Source organism: Ambystoma mexicanum, chromosome 2p (genome assembly GCF_040938575.1).
Source record: "Ambystoma mexicanum isolate Mex_15411 chromosome 2p, UKY_AmexF1_1, whole genome shotgun sequence".
Lineage (NCBI taxonomy): Eukaryota > Metazoa > Chordata > Amphibia > Caudata > Ambystomatidae > Ambystoma > Ambystoma mexicanum.
The window spans coordinates 766,220,301-766,244,501 of NC_090923.1; the positions used below are offsets into that span (position 1 = coordinate 766,220,301).

The 24,201-nt window shown below is 42.6% G+C and overlaps 1 protein-coding gene across 1 annotated transcript in view; it reads right to left on the reverse strand.

The window, feature by feature from the left end:
• Nucleotides 1-24,201, reverse strand: part of LOC138566771 (cytochrome P450 2C18-like) — a 385,240-nt gene that overhangs the window by 303,952 nt on the left and 57,087 nt on the right. Inside the window, exon 4 of the mRNA XM_069644418.1 lies at nt 15,859-16,011. Coding sequence (XP_069500519.1) covers nt 15,859-16,011 — 153 coding nt within the window. The remainder of the gene's footprint in view (nt 1-15,858; nt 16,012-24,201) is intronic.

The following is a 24,201-nucleotide window of genomic DNA, read 5'->3' on the forward strand; positions in this document are numbered from 1 at the left end:
ATCGTTAAGCAAAATGTGCAGTTTATTGACATCATGTTTGCTCAAGCCTAGGTATAAGGCATTGCAGTAGTCAATTTTAGACAGGATTAAAGCTGTTGCCAAGGTTGTACAGCTGGATGTGGAGAGGAATGCTTTACACCCATTGATTAGCTTGCAAGTATGTGCTCTGGAAGAGGAAGTGGCATTGACTTGTCTTTTTAAATTTAAGGCAAGATAAAACCCAAAGTTTTTAATAAAATGGTGAACAAAATGAATCCAAGCTTTCTTTGAGGACACAATCATTACGATGCATTAGGATGGCTTTTGATGATAGGCCCAATTTGGTGGGTTCATCATAATTTTATGATTGTAACTTTTATTGGGCCACCATGCCTAAACACACATTGGTGATTAGTAGTAAGTAATTCAAAAATGTTAGAAAATAATATTAGAGATGGATGTTAGTCATCTATTCAAATATGTTATTGATAATATTAGGAACTGTATATTGTTTGATTATTCTATTTTTAAAGTCCATATGGTATCTCTACAAGAGAATAAATACACATAAATGCTAAACAAGACAGTGAGAGCATTATTCATGTGTGCTCTCCATTGCAGATGCCGAGAACTCTGTACGGAAGATATTGATAGCATTGAATCAATCTGTCAGGTGTTAAGGGATAGTAGTTTCTTTTGCAATGAAGCAAAGAACCTCTTTCTCCAGAGTCATTCTTCAGGTACAGTGGCTATTCTCTGGTGCAAAACCTGGCACAGCCCAAGGTTGGCATTTGGACCATGTTTGGGGTGTTGTTTAGGCTCTGGCATGCCGGGTATGACATACATCATGACTCTCGATCTATGCTCTGCTTTCCTTTCTCTATTGTGTCACCCAGACTGTAAATATGTGTTTGCTTTCACATACAGATGATTGCAGTACACCTGGACTATGCTAACACAGGGGTACACAGAATCTCCTTCCTTGTTTTTCCAGATATTAAAACAAGGATCAGGATGACATTATATTCCATGGAAAATCTGTGCATGTCCATTGAGTGGATGGTTTACTCCGAGTTTGTCCTTCTTATGAAGGTTGTAAACAAGACACTCTAGTGCTCTTAATGGCCGCAGCCTTATGTTTTATTTATATTTAACAATGCCTGTATAGCACTTTTATCCAAAGCATTCTACAAAAACAAACATTTATTGTATAGTAATAATGAACCGTGGAGAACAACATAATCAAGATAGATAATTCACATGAGACCTTAATAGAAAATAACATTTTAGGAGAAAGCAGTCTGTAGTGAATCAAGTTTAAGGGACTTTTCAAACTGAGCAAGAGAGGAGCAAGAACAAATATCCATGTGTAAATAGTTCTAACGTTTTAGGCCAAGAAGCAAAAATGAGTAAAAGTCTGAGGATGCACAAATAAGACGGGGACAGACAGAAGAACATGAGAGGCTGAGTGGAGCTCCACAGAAGCATGGAAAACCAAATAGGCGGAGAAGAGAAAGGTAGGCACCACAGCATGCATACTCTTGAAAACTAAAGAAAGAAACGGTTACTCAAAACGCTATTTGACCGGAAGTCAACAAAGGTGAGCCAGATAAGTGAAAATATTAGAAGAAAAAGATAGCCCAAAAAGAATCCTTGCAGCAGAATGTTCGCCAGAATGTGGGCAATAGAAAGCCTAGTTAGGAACACCCACTTGCAGAGTGTAATAGTTATGAAAGCAAGAAAGAGCAAAACTACACTGCAGAGTTTTAGCAGAAGCAAAAGTAAGCAAGTGACACATTTCTGATGTTAACCAGATGAAAGCATACATACTGGACTACAGCAGCAATCTGAGTCTGAAGAGAAAAGGAGGAGTCAGAGATACAGCCAAAATGGCATGCTTGCTCTGAAATGGAAAGCTGAAGTGGGGGAAGGAATTACATGAGGTATAGAGATTGAAGTAGAACCTGGGAAAAATAGAATTTCAGTTGTTTGGGATTGAGACATAAAATCAGGAGGCCATCCATGATTTGACTGCAGAAAGACTGATGAATAGAGTCGTTAAATGAAGGAAAGGTAAGAAAAATCTGTCTACAATCAGCGTAGAGATAGACCTGGAAACCATGGCCTGAAATTAAATAAGCCATAGGTGATGTATGTACAGAGTAAACAAAAGTGGGTCTAGAACTGAGCTTGAGGAACACCGTAAGGGATAGAAAGAAATGTCAGAGGAAGACCCCTTACAAGAAATAGAAAAATAATTTATTAGAGAGGTAGGATGAGAACCATTGGATGACAGTAACTGAGAGATCCATACAAGAGAGGTTAATGTGTTAATGTGTTAATGCCTCTGTAACATGAAGTAAAACAGGTCCAGCGGAATGTTTAAGATGTTGAGCATGAAGAATAGAGTTTGAGACAGAAAGGAGCACAGGAGCCATGAAAGATCGCAACGCCATCAAGCAAATGCTACAGTAATGTCAGGAAAGGGTACATTATCTTGAAACAATATTTCTGCAGGGACAGACCATTTGATAGATGCTCCTGTTGTGCCATTATAAAAATGTCTAGACGTGGCAATCAACAATATCACCCCGATGCAATAATTTTGGAAATGGCTGTATATTTCTGACAAAGAATAATAAATGATGCCACCATTGTTAAACCGTTACACGTTTTCACACCTTTGGGTACCTCTGAACATTTAAAGTGGTCCCTGGAAGAAGAAAAAAAAAGCCACAGCTATTAAACACCAAGCACGGCACTGTTAGGACCACTCATTTACAAACACCCATTTGCAATTGTCTTTCATGAATCGTATGGGCTTGTCTTGGCTTTGCTCACACAGGGACATGGGATGAATACTTTTCACTATGGTATTTCAGCACTAGAGCAGGCCCTGTTGCTGCTGCATTTACTCCTGTCCTTAGTAGCTTCTGCATGAATTGTACTGCTATCAATAAACTTAGTTCTAGATTCCTCACTAACTGTACTAACACCAAACCTGTCTCTGCTTTATTATGCAACACAAAAACACATCTGTCCACTTCCCTACTTACAAAGAAGAACTGATTTTTTTTTTCCTTAAAAATCGTCACCAATTTCACTCGCTGTCCTGCTCTCAATCCCGCCCCTTCATGGACAAGCCCTGCTGATGGCGAACCCCATGAAGATATTTATGTCACCTCTAACCTCAGATAAGCCAGGAAAGGGCTTCTTGATATACCAATTCAGAACACAGAATACATTTATGTTGTGGGTGTTTTATAGGTCTAGTGATAATGCCATGTGTGCCCTGCAAATTTCAATAGAAAGGACCCATCTTCACAGTGTGTTCTCTGCTCAGAAAGAAGAACATATTGCCTTAATGAGAACAAATGTACTGGAAAAAACACAACGGCCACTATTTACACTGATTCTCATTATGTATTTTAAGCTGTACATGATTAAGGGCAATTTATAGAAACAATAGAGATTCTTTGGGTCTCATTACAAGTGAGGCGGTAAGGGGTTAATGGCGCCGGTAAAGGTGCCGGTGCCGTTAACCCCGTACTGCCCTCGAGTGACCCGCTCTGGACGTCTGGTCAGACCAGACGTTCTTTACGGGTCCCACAAGGGCACCAGCATGCTAACAACGGGCCCGTCATTAACGGGCCCGTTGTTAGCATGCTCCCTATTCCCATTGAGCCCTAGGGGGGCTCAAATGGGAATGAGGATGGTCCGGTTTCCCTGAATGCAGAAATACCGGGCCCTCCAAAGTCAGAATGGCCCGGTATTTCCCTATTCAGGGACAACGGACCCGGACCGGAGTTTGAAGGGCATGGCCGCCTCCAAACTCGTAATGAGGCCCTTAATCTCTGTAGGCTCCCCTGTAAAACTGTTTTTTAGGTTTCTACTCGTCTTGATGCTCATATGTTACCTAAATAAACTATTATTTGAAAATGCACTGCTCACTAATTGTCTCATGATGAGGTTAAAAGACGAAATGCCTTAGTTGGCACAGTGGCTAACGTAGTGACTCTAGCCCACTCCCAGGCTGTAAGGCGTCTCGGCAGGATAGCTCAGGGGCAACGTACTCGCCTTGGAAGCAAGATGACACGGAGCACCACAGGTTCGATCCCCGGGTCTGTGCCTAGAAACCTCTGGTTATTAAGCGCGTTATCAATAACCTATCCTATCATATCATATCATACACATTCTTAAAAACAGGTCAAATGCAGCTTCCTCCATTTGCATCATTGGGGAGACTTTCTCGGATATAGGACACTGCACTCCAAAGTGAAAAAGATAATGAATGTTGCAGGGTGACTTTTGCATCCCAATCATCTTTGTCATTCCCCAAACAGCTGCTTGTTTGTGTCAAAGGTGCCAGTACCTTATTTTGATCTTGTGCAACACAGGATAGCACATGTTTCAAAAGGGGGAAATCTCACTGCTCTCAAAATAAACTGATATGCTTGGTACTTTCCTAATATAGCCCAACAATGTGTTCAGCAAGTTATTTTTCAATAACTGGCGCACAGTGCTACACCTACCAAATTCGACACCAGGACCTGCCATCAGACGAGAACTAAGTCTACTGTCATTAGAATGCACAGTGATCTGCAATTCTATTATGTTGTACAGAAAATGTAGAATGGCCCACGGCAATGAGGTGTTCAGGTTGCTAAAATGTGAAATGGACAGCAGAAATTGTGACATGCTAAATACCTGGCAAGACCAAAATCAAGTGGTTCTAAATAACATTGCATCAAATGATGAAGAACTCTTAAGCAACCCATGTAAAATCTTAAGGAAAATAAAAGATAATGATTGGGGCTCCACGATAGACAATGGTACAAAACTAAAACTTACTCTCCATCTACCTAACAACATATTAAAAAGAAATGAGTTGCAAACCTGTGTAAAACAATGCCCAAGCAGACAGGCACGGAATCTCATTTTACGAGCACGGCTGAACTTATTCAAAACGAATGAGATCCTACATATTCGAGGACAGGCATCAACTAATGGTTGCCGCTTTTGTAAAAATGATCTTTCTCCATCAAAAGAAACTTTAAGACACCTGATCATGCTCTGTCCAGCCACAAGTGCCATCAGGCAACAATATCTATCACGAATGGCAGGCTTTGACATCCTGGCCGAAGAGGGCACTTGGTGGTGCCGACTGATAGGAGGCGAGAAAACTGCATGGCAAATTGCAATGGCCAAAATGACTGAATACATTGAGAATAACCTACTAAATGACAAAGGTGGTCATTAAGTGGATAAATAATCTCAAAACCAACGCACTCAGCTGAATTGAGACACAACGTCGAAGACTGTTATGGCCTTTGCAAAGCCGTGTAAAAGTCTTAAAGTCCGGTCTTGCGCTGATCGTCCGATGAAATGCTTAAAGAAATAACGTATTGTAAAATCTCATTTTGATTAAACAACAAATAAATAAATACATACAAATAATAATATTGGAATAACTGTCCAAACAAGTACTTGAGCAAATCCCCTCCAAGAGAAACCCAATCTAAGTCTTCAGATGTATTTCGTACACATGCCGATATGTTGTGGATTAGTATTTGGTGCCCACACCATCCTAAATCAGCATTGGATGTGGAACAGCAAAATGGGATTCTGAAAAATAAATTAGCCAGCATATGCTCCTAAAATAAATCATAGTTGACTACTTGCACTGCCATTAGCTCTCAGGAGCATGGGAAGCACAGTTAACAGTAAAATAGGCTAAGGACCAAATGTGATACTAATGGTTCCTCCAATGCACCTGCATCACCACATCTATATTTAGCATAGGTCAACATTAATCTGGCTGATGACTTAGTATTTGACTTATCCCAGTGTGACAAATTGAGGGAATTCATCACTTCTCCCCAAGGGGAGCCCATTCCTGTGAGGCTAGGGAGGTGAGCCTGCTCCGCAACACCCTCCATGGGGGTGGAGGCAAGTGGAAACTTACTGAGAGAGACTTCCTCTTTGGGGACAAGGACTCCCATTCCAGTGAGGTGCTAACTTTACCAGTAAGCCTAATGGCATATATGAGACTATCAAATCTTGTCAAACATAACTACTGTGTTGAAGAAGATGCTGCAGGATGTTAGTCTTCATGAGAAAAGAAACATAACTCTTCAATGGGCACAGACCAATCCACTGAGACAAGTGGATTGAAAGGAAAATACTCTATAAAGAAGGTGAACAAGAACAAAGAGAGACAAAGCAGTATGTCTCCACGCAAGGTAAGTACCCTGCTAAAGTAAGCATAGGAAGAGGTGGACCTGCAAAATCCAAACTTACTGTCGGGTAAGTAAACAAACGCTGAACTGTCAGCATACAGAGAAGCTGGAAAGAAGAAGAATCATGGCGGTGTGACCCTGGAGGAGTCAGGGTGGGCAGTGGACCCACCAGACCATTAGAGGGGCACTGCTGGTGAGGATGTGGTGAGATACCGAAGAGAATAGAAGTGTGAGGACCTCAGGCAAGGAACGCTGAGATCGTCGGCTCGCATGTACATCGAAGAACAGGAACTGATGTCAGACCTGTAACAGGAACTGCTGCCAGACCCTTAAGAGTGCCTGGACCGTTTCTGAAAAGAGAAGGTAACGGGGGACCTGGTCGGCCCAGGAAGAATAACAAGGAAAGTAACAAGGAACAAATAACTCATCCCAGTACAAATGAAGAGTTACTATATGTGAACTGTGATAAAGTTAGGGTGATATCCATAATGCTCAGTGAAGTAGAATTGCAAACAAATGAAATACCATTGTCAATCTGACGAGTGACAGTTTATGGGAAGGAACAAGATTATTCCCTGTAAGGGAGGAAAGCAAAACTACAGTATGTTTATGGAACAAAGCAGCCTCCTTGGACCCTCAGGTAGGTTTCTTCATTTAAGCTTAATCGTAAGTCTCTTCAAGATGTTACAGAGCACACCAGTGGGTCCCACCACCCAGGTTGAATTCTCACAATTGCCTCCTAATAGAATCTGGACACCTCATTCACACCCAAACATTCCACTGCAGCACATCAACAGTTTCTCAGCTCATCCTGAGCATACATACATCTTAAGTACATCACAGCACATCTCCCTTTCTTCCAATGACACCACATACACGTACAGCACATCACAACACAACTCCCTCTCTACACACACACACACAAGACCACACAGGGAAACACGAGGGAACACACTAGCTGGTATCTTTTTAATGAGAGACGCAACTCATAAAAATATGGAGAGCGTTCCTCCCAACCTACTTCACATCCGTACATGGAGGGCATCCCCCCTCTCTTCATTTACTGACTTCATGCAGCACTCTACAAATTAATCTGGTACTGAATACACTTCACATACTTCACTTCTAAGACAGAAGGCGCAACCCTCCAGTCCCTAAATACTTAACTTCTAAGGCAGAAGGCATGACCCTCCAGTCCCCGTGGGACATCAAATTCCAGTGGAACATCCATACCCACGTACTCTCATTTTACACACACGGAAGGCGCTACCCTCCAACATTGAAGTACACATGCACCAACACTCACTTATGGAAGGCGCTACCCTCCACTATGTGGGACAACATACCCTCACTTCACTTCACAAAGAAGGTGCTCCACTCCATCATTGAGGTTCACTTTACCCTCACTTCACTCGCGGAATGCGCTACCCTCCAATTCTGTGGGACATCATTCCCACTCATGCCATCTTCACTTGAGGCATTTATAACTTCTAGCATTAACATGCTACTTTATCATAAAACTTTAACTCACATAAATAGTTACTTCACCATTATCATTTTTAACCGTCTATAAGTCCATAGGTGATTTGCACCTCTAGTTATGTAACTACTATCATCTTTAAACTTCTCTAAGTCCATCGGTGCTTAGCACCTCCAGTCCTGCAACTCCTCAAAAGGTTATATCTCGCTCAAGTGCCTAGGATCTCCACTTCGCACCACTACAGGCATACTTCATCCACTTGCCTTCTTTTAACATATCTGTAAATCCATGAGTGCTTTGCACATCTAAACCTGCAAATCCTAGAAAATGTCAACTGAAGATTGCACTAATGTAGTGTCATCATCCACTTCAGAACGCGCGCAATCAAAACTTCAAAGATTTTACATGTTATGTTATTGGGTAACATTTATGCACCTGATCTTGTGAACATTACTTTGCCAGTTACTATATGGTACATTAAAAGGATACTGCTAATATATCAGCACAACAACTGCAGGAATTGGTAATTTAAGACTCTTCTGACCTCCCTTTTGTTGCAGGAGACAGCTAAATGGATGCCTTTCTCATAACAGCTCACGGCTCCTCTCGCCACACATATAGTTTCTGGAACTCAGTATCACAGGAATAGTCTTCCTGTTTCGGCGTCTCTTCCAATGCCCTTTCCCACTCTTCACATAATGCAGAAATGTTAGACGAATGCAGGCCATTGCGAAATGGAGCTAGACGAACGCAGGAAATGGAGCTTCCTGCATACTCGTACTCTTCTACAGTGTTTCTGTCATTCTGCGCCCGGATACTGTGACTTTCACATTGTACTACTCACTGATCCTCCCAGCATTTGTGCGATGGCACACGAAAAGCTTCCGACACAACACAGCCTTACATTGGCTTGCCGGAGGCTTCTTGCTCACGTTGGCATGCGTCTTTGGGTGCCTTATTCTAAGCTCTTTGTACCTTTTCCTTGCGCTCTTCATTACGCTACGTATTTGAGGCTGCAGTAATATGCTCCACCGTTCTTCTCAGATTCGACCGGCTCACAAACACAGCGCATGCTGAACCTACTTCTGTGCTATGGTTGCAGAAATCCCCCTTATACACTGCCCTTGGTCAAGTGCTTCTCCTTCCCTTCTTTTTCTCTTGGGCACTGCATGTGCCAGGCTTAACTTCCCCTTCTACTGTTCACCCTGTTTTTCTTCTTCTATAATGGGTTTAGCTTCCCAATCTTTCTATGCTGGGTGATGCTGGGGCTTATTCTTCCTTTCCTTCTCTTCCCTGGGTGATGGGAGGACTTCATTCTATGGGGGCATTGGTTCCTCTCCTTCTCTCCCCTCTGCAGACTTCTACAACTTTTCTTCTTCTCTCTTCTTAGAAGAAATCTTTGTCGCCAGTGTAACAAAGCAGCCTCCTTGTACACTCAGGTTCCTTCAGCGAACCACTGGGTCCCATCACCCAGCCTGACTTCTCTCAACTGCCTCTTAACAGAATCTGGACACCTCACTCACAGCCAAACATTCCACTGCAGCACATCAACATTCTGTCAGCTCATCCTGAACATACATACATTGCAAGAACATCACAACACATCTCCCTTTCTTCCAAAGACACCACATACACTTAACGCACATCACAACAGTTTACTAAATGTGAACGTTGATAAAATAAAGAAGGAAAGAGTAACTTTCCCAAAGAGGCACCCACATCAAAGAGAGAGAAACTGCAGCAATGTGAATACCAGAGAGAGGGAGGGAGACACAGAGATCCCAAACAAAGGGCAAAGACATGGAATATATTCCTATCTGGGAAAGAAAGGAAAGCATTTGAGATACGCAAACAGGGTGTGCCTATACAACCAATCAAGTAGAACAAAGTAAAGAATTTCCTAAAGTGGGATATAGATTGTCTACAGGAAGAAAAGTACTGTTTGAACTGATAAAAAGAATAGCCAAAGGAAACAGCACATATTGAGAACCAGTGCTGGAAGCACAAAGCAGGAGAAGGGAGTCATTCACCTGCCTTTATTTTATTAAGATAAGTGATAGGAGTAGGTATCAATAGTTTTGGGTGGTAGATGGATTCTTTTGGACATTGGGAAACACCTAGGTCATTCTTTAGGTAGGGAACATCCCATAGATATAGGGATAGCTCAGCCTTTCTGACTATTATTTAATATTTAATAAAGCCTATTTAAAATGTCCTTAATGAGTCTGCGTCCTCCTTCTGACCCGTCACAACAGGCACTAATGAAAGGTGCCAAGCCTAGCAACTCAAAGGTCAAAAAGATGCTGACAAATTAACCATAACAGGTGTTTCATTAATTGGAGTCAAGAGATTCGGCATACACCAAGGTACATCAACAATAGTCTGTCATGGCACCATATTGGAAGGCAGTCCATGATTTGATTGAATGCAAAATGTCAGAGGGAGATAAAACTGAAAGTCATTTCACTGAAAATTACTTTTGTTTTTTTCTTCCCCTGACATTTCTGGTAACCCTCCCTCTCCCCCCTTACTTATCTTTTTTCGCAGCACACTTCGTTGTGTGCCACTGACTCCTCCATTCCATTTTAAACTTTAGTGATTAGGTCGCAAGGGCCATCCCCACAAACCCTGATGCGATTGTAGTGAACAAGGGCGAGGAGGACACCATCGAAACCCCTGCTGCACTTCTTCACTCTAATGGCACTGAATGGGATATTTATTTGACATGTTCAGCTGTTCGTAATTTTTCATTCAGCCAAAATTCGAATAAATATCCTATTCCTTTTCTTTTTATTCGGTCGTTTCTACGGATTCCATATTGGAAAGGTCCTTATCAAGTTCTCCTTAAAATGAATACACTATCAGGTATCAAAATATACCCACATGGATCCACCCCAATCGCTGTAAAAAAAATTGCAGCTGCCTAAAAATGCTGTGCCTCCTACTCATCTCCTGGGTTCTCTTTGCATATTTTGTCATTACTGGACAAGGAAAGATTACGAAGCACAGCGATTTAGGTGAATGCTTAAATAAAGTTGAAAATGCAAAGACTTAAGAGACAACATCATACTTTTAATAGCTCAGATGTAGTGACTACAATGGATGTACGGAACTGTCTAGTGGGAAAGAAATGGGCATGGCAAGATGTCCGTTGTGGCATTGCTTTGTGGTTTTGTGAAGTACATTATTATATATGGTTCTGTCCTGGTGCAGCGACTATACTTTGGATAAGTAGTTCCAGGATGTTCTGCTCTTTTGCCATTTGCAATTCTGACTAGAGTTATCAAGAAATGTTGTCTGTGGCATCCCTACCACTACTATCCTCCATAATGCTGTGGTGTAACCAGATTAAATCAAATAAACCCAACCCTCTCATGTGAGTGACCTCATGCTGTATTTTACTAATGCTTTGTTTTTTACAGACAGAAGGTACGTGAATGGTAAAGTATTCATGGATGTGGTAGCTACCAGGTTATTGTGTTACTACTAACAAGGAAGGGCCTTGTTGTTTTTAGATTACATACCAATTATACAACAACATATCTACTGTGGGGTATTTACTCTTCAACTCAGAAAATTGTGTGTTGAAATACTCTCAATTTCTCATGTGACTTGGACCTAAAACCAATACCCTGCTTGTCACATGCCAATTGTGGCCTATTTGCAGGATCTCACTCGAATAGCACCCCAATAACTGTGGCTTGTATCATCAGCCAGAGAAGGCTTCATGGTCTACAGAGGGACAATATTGAATGAGTCTCTAGAAACTGCTACATCTGTCTCAGCAGAGAGCTTTAGTCTCCACAAGAAGGAAAAGTTATTTGAAAGGACTTGTGTCGATTGGTGTTCATTTTCTTGCTTCGGTGTGGAACGTCTATGAAGGTCAATTATATGGGGATATATTACATCTATTAGAAAAGGAAACAGGCTTTTACTATTACTGGGGCACAATTGACTAATGTTGATTATGAGTACCCCAGTCTGGAACAAATACTATTAAACATGCTGATAATTCTGGCACCAGCATTTTTTCTGGACCGGGAAACACATGTTTGCCTGTGGGGGCAGTGATCTACCGGCAGGCCTGACCTGCCCCTAGTTCAGACCCCTACCAGCAAATAAATGCCAGAATCACTGGCACAAGTACCATCAGGCTCTATGGAATGGGAATTTACAGGCATCTCCACTGCCTGTTATATCCCAGTAATACCAAGATATAGTGTGGCAGAAACTGTAAGGTGGTGTTGCCAGTATCCTGCCTGAATATTCGGGCCAATGAAAAAAAGTCTGCTTATAAAGTTTGTTCAGAATGTATCACATCTGCAGGTGAACAGATTAATTAGGGATAGTGTTTGCTGAGATTAAGACATTCTGAGTGACCAGCTACAAATAATCTTTGAAGATATTGAGCACCAAGCCTGGCCGAAGTCTCGTACAAATTACCCTGGAAAGCAGCCTGATCTGTGGCAGGGCAATGTCTTTGGAAATGATCTGGTTAGTAGTGCAAGAGCTCACAATGCAAATTACAAGCATTGGTACTAGTACAAAGAGTGTGGGCACCCACTTACCAAATACTGACAGGATCCTGGAGATTATGACTATGGGATTGGGTCATACATCATGATATATGCCAGTTAAAAGTTGCTGAAGGACAAAGGTGATTTGTCGTAAGTGCCCCAAGGGTAACTGTGGTTAGGGGTATAAAACCAGTCAAAATTCACGTATGAACAAACTTGGTCCAGGACAGATAGTAACATTTGATAGTAGGATATGATAGCTGTATTTGGATATATGATACCATTAACACGACATTAATTTAATGATGAATTCCCCATCAAAAGAGTATGCTGTCTATTGGCAAGCAGAGAGTGTTAGGCAATACAAGTATGTTAGTATATCAAAATAAGCTAGACCACTGTACTGCTTCATGTTTTCTAGAATATATTTGAGCGTCTTCCACACATTGACAACATTTGAAATCACATTTAACGTAGGGCACTGAGAAACGTGTCTTGCAGACAGCATATTGTACTGCCACCTTATTCTCACCAAGAGAGCCTACGTTTTCAGCAAAGACAGTGGGCCTCATTACGAGTCCGGCGGTAACTGAGGCGGTAAAACTGCCTGGTTACCGCCGGACTCGTATTACCATTCCGCCTCCGTGATTCCTGGAATTACCGGGGCATTACAACCCGGTTTTCCGGGAATCACAGAGGCGGAATGGTGTTAATCCCCATTCCCATTGAGTCCTATAGGACTCAATGGGAATGGGGATCATGGAAACACCGGCAGCATCTCGTAATGCTGCCGGTGTTTCCTCGTCCGCCTGCAGGCGGGCGGTGTTAAACCCGCCAGGTCACACCTGGCGGGAACATCACCTCCTGCCTGCAGGAGTCGGGATCAGGCAGTCCGGAAACATCGGTGGCGGCGGGTTTACCGCCACCATTATTTCCGGACCGCCTGGGTCGTAATGAGGCCCAGTATCTCAGCAGCAGCATTCCCTTATATCATCTGTCTGCAACCTTTGGCTGTCCAGGTGTTTTGGACTACATCTCCCATCTGCCGCAGCTAGCAGAGTAAATGGTGAGGGATCATGAGCATTGTAGTCCAAAAAAACTGGACAGCCAAAGTTGCAGACCCGTGCCTTATATTTTTCTTGCTATGAATGATGCCACAGAAAAAGGAACATTACACATTTATAATCAGCCCAAAGAAATTTTAGATTAAATTAATTCTAGGATGTGCATAGAAATACTATTTTATTAGCATACTATGTGTAGGCACTGCCATTAAAATAAAGGTCAGTCTGCATTGATTCCATTAGAGACAGAGAAACACTTTCTGTAAAACGTATATTAAAAATAAAGCTTAATGTTTGTTTATGAAGCACAAAAGGGGTAACTGCAGGAGCAAAATGTAACATTCAAACCACCATGAAACCGTAGTCATGGGACACATGTTTGAACAGGGAAGTGGGAAAGACCATAAGGCATTGCGATCAAAAGCAGCAGTGCCAATATCACACTGTGGTCACAGGAGTGCAGGAGGATTCAGCATGTGACTAGACGGAACTAGGTTGTGCAGGCAGGAAGTACTGAAGTGGAGATCTACAAGTAAAAGGTGTCAGGAGACGGCTCCATGCTCATAATATCGTACGTGCCACAAGGTCATGAGAAAACATTATCTAGCTTAGGTAATGACTCCCTCCCTATTTGTTAGTATGATGGAAAGAAATATAACAAAAACGGTCTGTAGGGAGTTCACATATTCTAAAGAGGATAGTCTTGCAATGAAAATATACCAATTCTCTTACCTGTTGCTAACTGCAATGTTTTGCTTGGATAGCAACAAGTCCTATCATTGAATCCTTGCATTACAATTCTCATCTAGTAATCTATCTCCTGGTAATTTCCAAGTTCATTAAGAAACCACAACATGCTTCCTGTACTGACCTTTATCAGTGGCAATTTCCGTGCCTTGTGCCTGAACACCTTGGTGAATGTGCAATATATAATTTAAAAATGTAAATGAACGGACATTTGGGGACACACAGGGAGACATTTATAGAGATTTGACATGCTTGAAGATTTTGGTTTGTAGAATAATTTATGTGAGGTTCAGTAGTGATCACTGTCTGGAAAAAAGCATTGGCAAAGCATTACAGAAAAAGTACACCCTCCACATTTGCCAAACCAGACATACTAACTTTCTCCAATGCTTGTAATCACAGCGGTCCATCAATCATGGCCACATTATAATATACCCACGATATATAAAAATAATAAACAAACTAACAAATACAAACATTCTTTAGCCATGCAAACATGGCTGCCGTAGGCATTAGAAAGAAACAATAGAATAACATGAGCAATGTAATGCACAAAAGAAATTATATCCATATAAGAGTAGCATATAAACAAAACAAGCTACATTCATCAACCATTTACCAACTTAAATCATCACAATTTCTTTGACACAGTAACACATTCTAAACCATTGTTATGTTGTAATGCATGGGCTATCTCAATATTTTGTTGCAAGGTAATGGCAGTATATCTTTCCAAATATACCCAATTTAATGGTGATTTTCTAGGATGCACTAGTGAATAACATCAGTACTTGAGTTTTCTTCAAATTGTACTATAATTATATTTTTTCATAAAGTACTGAATGTAATAAATATTGTTTGATTACGTTTTATAGAACTAAAAATACCTTTCAAATGAAAGCACATTAGCAATGTGTAACAGAGCATATTAACAGGGTGTAGATAGGCTCTATGATTTGGGACTCAGTACAGAGTTACGCATGTTGAATTCTTCTTGATTATAACTCACTTTTATTATCATCTTCACCTCTATGCCCGGAGGAAGAGCCAAGTGCTTGAAACACGTATAGGCTCAAGAGATACAATGGTATCATTAAAATTACAGTTACTATAAATGAGAGTGTGCTGATTTGTGGCCTCATTGAGTGCATTTACAGACATTATAAGTTTACAATGTTGTATGCAACAAGGTATTAAGCAGGTAACATTTTCAGGACGCAGCATTAGCATTCACAGGAGTCCGTGAATACACGCTAGCAGAACACAGACCCACCAGTGAGGTCATAGGAAAAGGGACAAAATTGAATAATTCTCCAAGTGGAACAATCCTGACATAAAGTGAAGCCATGGTTATTCCAATGGCAGACTCACAAAGAACCATATTTCCAGATGTGAGCCTGGGATTTATGTATGAAGATGGGATTAGAAGTAATGATAATTCATTTTAAACTCACTTTATGTCTATAAGACTGATGTTTCGATTCACCATTGTTTTAATCCAACCAGCCTTTCAGCTCAGACGTCTCTGCCTGTCTTCTCTCCTATTCCTCCTTCTTCTTGAGCCTCTTTGCTTCTTCTGCACTTTGTTCTCAGTTTACCCCCTCATATCACTCTGAAACCTAGACACCTATTTTCTATAAGCACACCCGTAAGTAGTGGCTTTTCCCCGCAAAAGGATTTAGCAGTCCATATATAAATATCCCCATATTTCTATTAATTTCGAATACAACCCACTCTGAATTTACTTTTTGACTACATGTTGGTTCTTTGGATGACACTGCAAGGTATAACTACAATGAGAATAAAATCCTTGAAAACACTTGCCAGTCCACAGGTGGAATTCATGAACCTAAGGAGTTCATTGATGTGAGTGAGTAAGGCGAGAAACTTCTTGTCTTCATAGTCATAACGGTTCCCAAACACAATGGAGCAGATGATATTGGAGACAGCATTTCCAAAGACGAACGTAGGATCAAAGGGAATTCCTAAAGGAAAAAACCAACTATTTTAGTGCAAAGAACCCATTGTATTTCCTATACACTCTTTGTTTTCGTAAAAAATGTTCCTCGGTCATTGCTATATGGACGATTTGTATCTATTTCAAGGCTTTTAGTCTAAAACGTTATTTTGGCTATAAATAGACATTTGAAGGATTTCTATACATTACAGAAAATTCTAAGTCCAAAAAGCAGCATCAAGGACAATGTTAAGCATCCATGGAGAACCCATCAACTTTAGGGTTATTTCAGATGTCTTCTTTAGTTATTGTGATGAATCTGGCGATGTCTTCACTTCTTTCCCGGGGGGAGGGGCAGTGTAGCAGTTATATGAGGATGGACAACATAGGGGGTGGTGACCCTCACGGGGATGGCGTGACATTGTCAGGTGTATGAACATACCCCCCTTTCTCTTTTAGGTATGCTCCCTCTGTATCCAAAGCATTTATGACTTGTTTTAAAAGTTCCCTTCCATTATCCAGAAAACCGGCTAAAAACCTCTTCCAATATCATGTAGAAAGAAAACCCAGGAAAGTACAACCTTTCTCTACACATCAAAATACTGAGACGAGGAGGCTGAAGCGACTAATACAGATGCACAATGCAGAGAACAGTAGAATGCGCTCTAGTAATGAGTACTTAACATGTGCCGGGAGATTGAAAAAGCAGAACTTGAATGAAGTGGAGAGAAGCCACTCCACTGACCTGCTTTCACTCAAGGATGAAAGAGGGACTTGTGAGCCACTGTGATATATGATATGATAGTTTATTTATATAGCGCCTATACACGATGGGTTTCAAAGCGCTTCAAGGCAAGGGAGGGAAGAATGGAAAATGCAATGACATTCTTACAGGCCATGAACAGGAAGGATGTGAAATTATCTATCGTACTCGACCTGACGATATTTCGGAATGTGCAAGAGCTAAGACATAGATAAGGAAGGGACGGGGAGAGTGGGAAGGTAATGGAAACAGACAGGCGACTACCATACTAGGCCTGACGACATTTCTGATAGAGCCAGAGAAAAACAAAAGGTGAGGCAGAGGGGTGCAGAGGGGTGCAGAAAGAGAGGGAGGAACAAAACAAGCGACTATCGTACTAGGCCTGACAACATTTCAGATCGTGCTGGGGGAGGAACAAAATAAGTAAGAGGAGGGCGTAGGAGACAGACGAGGTTGCTATCATACTTGGTCCAGGGACTATCCTAATAGAGTAAGTGCATAGAAGAAAGTAAGGGGAGGAAAAGGGAGAAAGGGAGAGGAGAAAGGGGAGATTGCTAAGTGGGAAAAAAAAGCGGCAACCAGGAAGGCACCAGGTAGACGGGGCTTGCTAAATGGGGAAAAAGAGCGGCAACCAGGAAGGCACCTGGTGGGTGGGGCTTAGACGAGGTGGCCTGTACCTGCTCCCCATCTGCAAAGGAAAAGAGGCTGGAGGGCTCCTTAAATAGGGAAAAAGAGTGGCAACCAGGAAGGCACCAGGTGGGCGGGGCTTGCTAACTGGAGAAGTCTGTGGAGCCAAGCAGCTCAAGACAGAAGGAGGAAGGTCACGATAACCGGAGTGCCCCGCTGGGACCGCATCATAGGCAGATGACAAGTCTGGTCAGTGGTCGCAGGAACTAGAGAACATCGCCTCAGCCCCAGGAACACGGAGTGAGGCTTAGAAACCAGGCGGAACCGAGAAACTGGAGGCACAGCACTGAGAAACCAGCCCCGGTTTACTGCAAGGGACCTAAGGAGTACTTCAGGAAGCCGGTAACTCCTGGAAAGAATGAGAGGGACACTGTAATGCTTCAGCAATGATACCGAAGGATGTTAATGCAGAATTGAATGAAAGAGAATCATTTTTTAAGGGCAGCAAAGCCAAGGAGTGTCTAAGAAGGGAGAAAGAAAAACCCCTCAGAGGGTGCAGAGGAGTCAAATTAAGTAGTTACTTGTTTCCAAATTATGGGTGACAACCCAATCTAGCTGGTGCCCATTGGTCATGGTTGGGTCAGAGTTCATGACCTGAAAGTTGATGTTGTTATGTGCTTTTTTCAAGCTTCATAGCTCCCTTGTAATTATTTTTCTTCACTGTGCTACTCTTAGATACAACTTCTACCACAAGTGAATTGGAAGGGAGTCATTCAATTAACAACTCCCCATTACAAACAGATAGTACTAAATTGTTAATGAGACATAATTTGATGGGAAACAATTGGAACATGGGCAAAGTTTCAATAAGGGGGGAAAGGAATTTAACCAGCTCAGAGAGGGGAGATGCACTACTGGTAATTGATGCCCCTGCTTATGTTATGGTATATTCATTCCTGCTTTTAGAAGACTTAGAGCAACACCCACTAATGTGAGGTACAATGTATTACAAGGTTTCTACTGTTTCTCGCTCTGATAAAGTAATCTCTCATGGTTACCCAAAAAATGTTGACCATTAACTAGATGCAGAAATAAGCTGCAATATTCTGCCTGAAGACCAACGTTGCTGGGAAAACATGAAGATATGCAAAAACTATGGAGAAAATATCCTTTCAAATTGTGTAAGCAATGAAAAGAGGGAGAGGAAACTCACTGGGCCTCATTACGAGTTTGAACGGTAGCCGTGCCTGCATTACATAACTTTGGTGTGCACTGATAATTGGGTCTCACAAATAAAGATATGCAAAAATATGAGAGATCTCGTGGCACTTCCTGCTTTGTGTTGGTTTTACTAGGCTGTGGGTGGGATGAGTCTAACAAAAAGAGGGTATTAATAGCTTTTACAAAAATGTTGAGAACTTTGGTGTTTGTGTGTAATTTGATGTTGTTGGGAAAGCTTTTTTTTTGTCTGGTTGGTGTTTTTGTACCATTTTTCAGTTTACTGTTTGTTCAGTGTTTTGTTAGTATCCAACTAAAAACATTTTTTAAAACAATAAAACCCCTGGCCTTTCCTCTGTTTCATCTTCCCTTTTGTTTACCCTGAGAAAACTTTAAATGGCAAAAAAGTCCTTATCCTTTTCTTTCCTTAATTAATACCCGGGACACCATTTTCTCACTTACCTGCATATGCCGATTGGTGGATTCCCATACCTCACCTGGGTGGTAATCCCTCTTCCACTTCCTGTCTTGTGCCCAACTCTGCTGCAGCCCCAGTGTTCCATCCTTGACTGGCCACCATGGAAAGGGAGAAGGGCCTATCTGTAGTCCCTCATCCCCTTTCCATGGTGGGCATTTTCTTTGTTTTGATTTTGTCTTCTTTTTTCATTGGCCACCATGGAAAGGTTGAAGGGACTACATGTAGCTGCAGAAGAAAAAAGAAAGAAAGCAAAAAAGATGGCCACCAGGTAATGCAGAGAAGGGACTCCTATTAATGGCGGCCATTTGTTTTTTGCAACTTTTTTCTTTTTTGTCAATGGCCACCCTGGCTTTCCATGGTCCGCATTTCCATGGTGAGGAAGGTATTTGGGCACTTGAACTGCTATAGTACCTGCCCCATCAAGGCAATAAGTTTGTGGTGTAAATCTGGTACTGGTTTGCGGGTGGCAAATCTGTGTGAGGACATTTCCGAGCAGTTATTGTTTTTTCCCCCCCCAACAGCTGTCAGGATCAGGTTTTTCAACACACGAATAAAAGAACAAGGCAAGTTGTGAGGAATTGCCATCTGGCAAGCATGCAATGCCCTGGCTTTTTTCATTTGTATTAGTAGACTAGCTGATATACCCGGCGTTGGCCAAGATTTAATTTGCTTATAGGTAATATTTGTTAGAAAAACCATAAGGTAGCTTTACACTACTTGGAAAGGCTCCATAAAACAGGTGAAAAGTGCTAACTGGAATGCTTAATATTCAAGGCAAATCTGGCAGGGTTTTTTTACCCGATATATATTTCATTTGTAAAACCCTATACTTGTACAAGCCAAATATTGTATTACACACCACACATTGATTATGGAGGGAATGTCCAATTAAAATGTAATTTGAATTTGACAATGAAATACAGTGGTCTGAATTAGATTCATCAGCAAGGCAAAAAAGAGCAATTCAATAAACATCCGCAAGCAACCAATATACCATACCGTGCTGGTGGTAACCACGCTAAACAATACAAAACCATTGTCTACAATGGAAACATGTTTTAATAATTTTCCTAGATTCTCTCATACAAGATTGTCTGCCTGGCACCAGCAAACCATCATTTGTCCAGTCATTTTAGTTTAAAATAAAATACCCTGATAAAATACATACTTTATCATAGCAGCAGCATTAGATAAATACATTCACACACACATAACAATTACACATAATCACAATGAGATTGTTCCTTCAAATGTAGGGTATGATTTTGTCCAAAAAGTCTTCCTATCACAGGCAGAGATACATTATGAAAAAAAACATACTACAGAATATTCAAGCAGATGATTTGCTGTGACAGGTGGGGACCAAAAATAACCTTTGTCTCAGCAACAGACATATGGATCCTGAAACAAAGCTAAACATTAGCAAACAACTTAAGTACAAGTGTATACATATTTAAAAATAATTGTCCTTATTCCCTGAGTTCATCAGTGCAACATCTTTTGTAAGCATTTCTTAGTACCAAAAAGCCAACATGTGCCCAAACATTCCAGCTGAAATAAATATCCCTGATATCAAATGCATGTCGCAAAACAATGGCTCAATAAATATATACAAGTAATGAGACTGAAACTGTTCTTTCAAATGAAAGGTGAGATTGTGTCCCATGCAATGTTGTGTCCCATGAAATGTAGGCAATGGAAGTCTAATGTGCTTGCAGATGTTTCATGTGTGACATATTAGGAACAAGAAGCCCGCTGCTCTGGCACAGCAATACACCTATGTATCATCTGCACTACAAAGCTTTTCTGCGAGGTTCCATTGCAGCAAATGTCTGAATTACTTTATCAAAGTCCACAGAGTCAGCCACGTCTCTTTCAATACTTGGAAAGGATGAATTTGAAAGTTTATTTTCACCCATTGTTGACCGTAAGTTACTTTTGATCAACTTAAGGCACAACTACATACTTATTTACATTTATGTATGGCTACTTATGACTGTATACCTATATTCAGTGTAAACATACACCACATACAAGTATAAGTGTATAAATACACACACCTACATCCATACAGATACACTAAACAACTGAGCAATTTACAACAGGCCCCACTTTCCCCTGTGGGGGCATGTCCTGATGCTGCGGTGCTACGCCTGCGCTTGCTGCAGCAGCTTGGACTGTTTGAGGAGTCTCCTGCCCATCAGTGCACCCTTTTGCGCCACAGACATCCTTCCCAAGGTGCTCTCCCCAGAGCTGTCGGGCGCGAGCCGTGAGACAGGACTGAACGCCGAGTCCACACTGATTCTCTGATGGGACCACGGGAGATAGTGACAGCGAACTGACTGAGCACAGAACTGACTGGCAGCAGCACTTGTCTAAGTTCTATATAGGCGTGGGCCGCACGGCCAGCTCCAGCAGGTGTGAGGCGGGGACTGGGAGGAGCCGAGCAAACTCAGCAAAGCAGCCCCAAGGGGGAGAGACAGACACAGAGAGAGGGAGTGGCCAGTCACAGAGGAGGTAATTGCCATACTCCAGAATTGTATGTGGTACTGTGGTACTATGTTTTCTTTGAATGCCTAAATTGTGTGTTTAGTGCTTGTGTGTTAATACCGGTTGAAGGCTTTGTTTGCGCATGCGTGCTCTGCACTTTGTATAGTTCTGTCGGTATGTGGTACTGTGATTCTGCTGAGTGAGCACATCCTAAGTAATCCCATTGGTGGACAAGTGTATGTTTTTCCATGTTCATTATCCGTATCTGCGGAAATGTCCAAACACATCTGGTAATGAGGTTACACACATGTGGTTTGCACATACATTATTTGTATCACTGTGCATGTCTGGAGAAGACCAGGAGAGGACCAGAGAGAGAGTGGTGTCAAGCTGGAAAAGAGATGGGTGGGCTAAGGAAGGAAGAGACATTCAACGAGAAGGTAGAAAAGAGGGGGGAACAGCATAAGACAGACGAATACAAGCGAGAATGAGAGAGAATTGGAAAAGTACTTTGAGAGATTAAAAGAGCAAGGACGGAGGCAGAGACTTCTGGACAATGAGAACAGAGACGGATGGCTAAATAGAGGGACTAGAAGAGAGAACGATGGATTTATCAGCAAAGGTGGCAACGGCAGACCGAGAGTGAGAAGGGTGCAAAAACATGACATGCTGGAACCAATAGGGTCAGGAGACAATCGGGATGCCGTGTGGCTTGGAAAGGAAATTTGAAATATCAGGGCAGATAGACGGTAGGAAGAGGAGCAGGAATGAAAGAGAGGACTGGCACGGAAGGAAATAACAGGTGCATTGCATTTCAGGCAGAGAGGGAATGTGATAGAGATGAGAGAGGCAAGTGAGACGAGACAGTGGAACAGAGTGTTTCAGGTGTGCAACTATCAAGGAGGGGGACAGTGAATCTTTGGAGGAGAAAGGAGGGAAATATTTAAAAAGGGGGCATTGGAGAAGGAAGGTAAGATTTCAGGAATGAGCGATAGGGATGCAGAGTTAATGAAAGTAATGAGGGTTGGACATGGAGGGCTCTGAGCGGATGACTCAATGTGCACAAACTGTCTCTGTCGACTGGGCGTGAAGGGAGGGCTGGGGAAGATAGAAGAAGACGAGGGCGCAGGAGAGGGGAGATGAATGAACAGAGACCGGGGTGTGAAAAGAGATAGGCAAGGGGTTGGGGTGGAGATGGACAGCGAGAAGAATTCAGCGCAGGAGCATCATCCCCCTGATCTGACACAGGAAGGGGGTAGTGTGCATTGGATATAATTGTGGAAAAAACGGTAACATTACAGTAACAAACTTGACACTTCAATCAGTGGGCCGCCGGAGGCCAACGGGTACGACCGTGCAGCAGCAGCACCCAGCACAGTTGCGTGTCTCTGCTGTGCTGGTGCACTGCTATGCCAAATAGCCCTGGCCCGCGCACATTCTCATGATGCTGCATTTGTTCACACAAAACATTAATATTGAATAAGCAGTAGCAGGCCAGCCCGGTGCCCCACACTGCTGTTGTGCCCTGTGTGCGCACTGTGGGGTGGTGCAATGCACGCCATGAGCGCATTGAAATGAATGTCACACACAGTGCTGCAGCAGCCCAGGTCCAGCAAGAGCTAAGGGAGGGGGTTCACTGGGCACTGCACCCCTTAAACCCCACCCCTCTGGCTCCTCCACTGGACCAATCACCTGAGGACTTGTGCCCTAGAACTAAGGAGTTTCACACCCCTTTCGCAAGAATTCCCACGGTTACTCAGGGATACTTGAAGGCCAAAGAGACGTTCTGAACATTCTCACCTGGACTTCCGGTGCCAGATGTGAAGAAGGAGCTGTCCAAGACATAAGCACTCTAATCACTCCCAGTGAACATCAGGAGTGACCAGTGATGTGGACGAGGACCAACCACTTTGCAACGGATCATCTGTGCCGGATGTGCAGGGCCCGAACTGAAGTATCCTTTCCTCGAGTTCTTTGTGAAGGCCTCACAGCAACCCAGAGGGCCAGAGCAATCGAAACTCCCTGTTCTACTGCACCGAACCAGTCGCTCATGTTCCAAGCATCCTGAACAATAGGGCAGGAGGTGGTATCTGCGTTCATCCAACCAGCCAAACTATTGTACCAGCTCGACACTGCATCGTGTCCTAGTGAAACACGTCACCTGCTAGGCCCAAAGCATCTGCTCAGTTCCAGAACCTGAACCAAATCTCTGGAGTGACATTAGCCGATGATAACCATGGTTACAACTGTGGCTCGACCCAGCTAGCACGAGAACTGCCGCCTCATTGACTGTACATTGACGCACCTTTGATCTTCACTTCAAGACCGTCGCCCGCCGATTCAAACTGCTGGAGCGTCACTCACCAACCTCTCCCAGCGGCCAAAGCCTGACTCGGCCAGGCCAACTGTGAAGCGTTCTTGGGACCGTCCCGGCCTGCATCATTGAACCCTCACAGTTAGACCGCTCTGAGCACCCACATTCAAACCTATTTGACGCCCGCTTGATGCTATGGCCTCCACGATCCTACATACCCAACTGAGCTTGATCAGATCACATCATTGTTCAATCCCAGGTATGATGCATCAGCCCACCAAGAACTGAATCCAGGTACTGTGATACTGAGCTGCCTCCATGGACCACT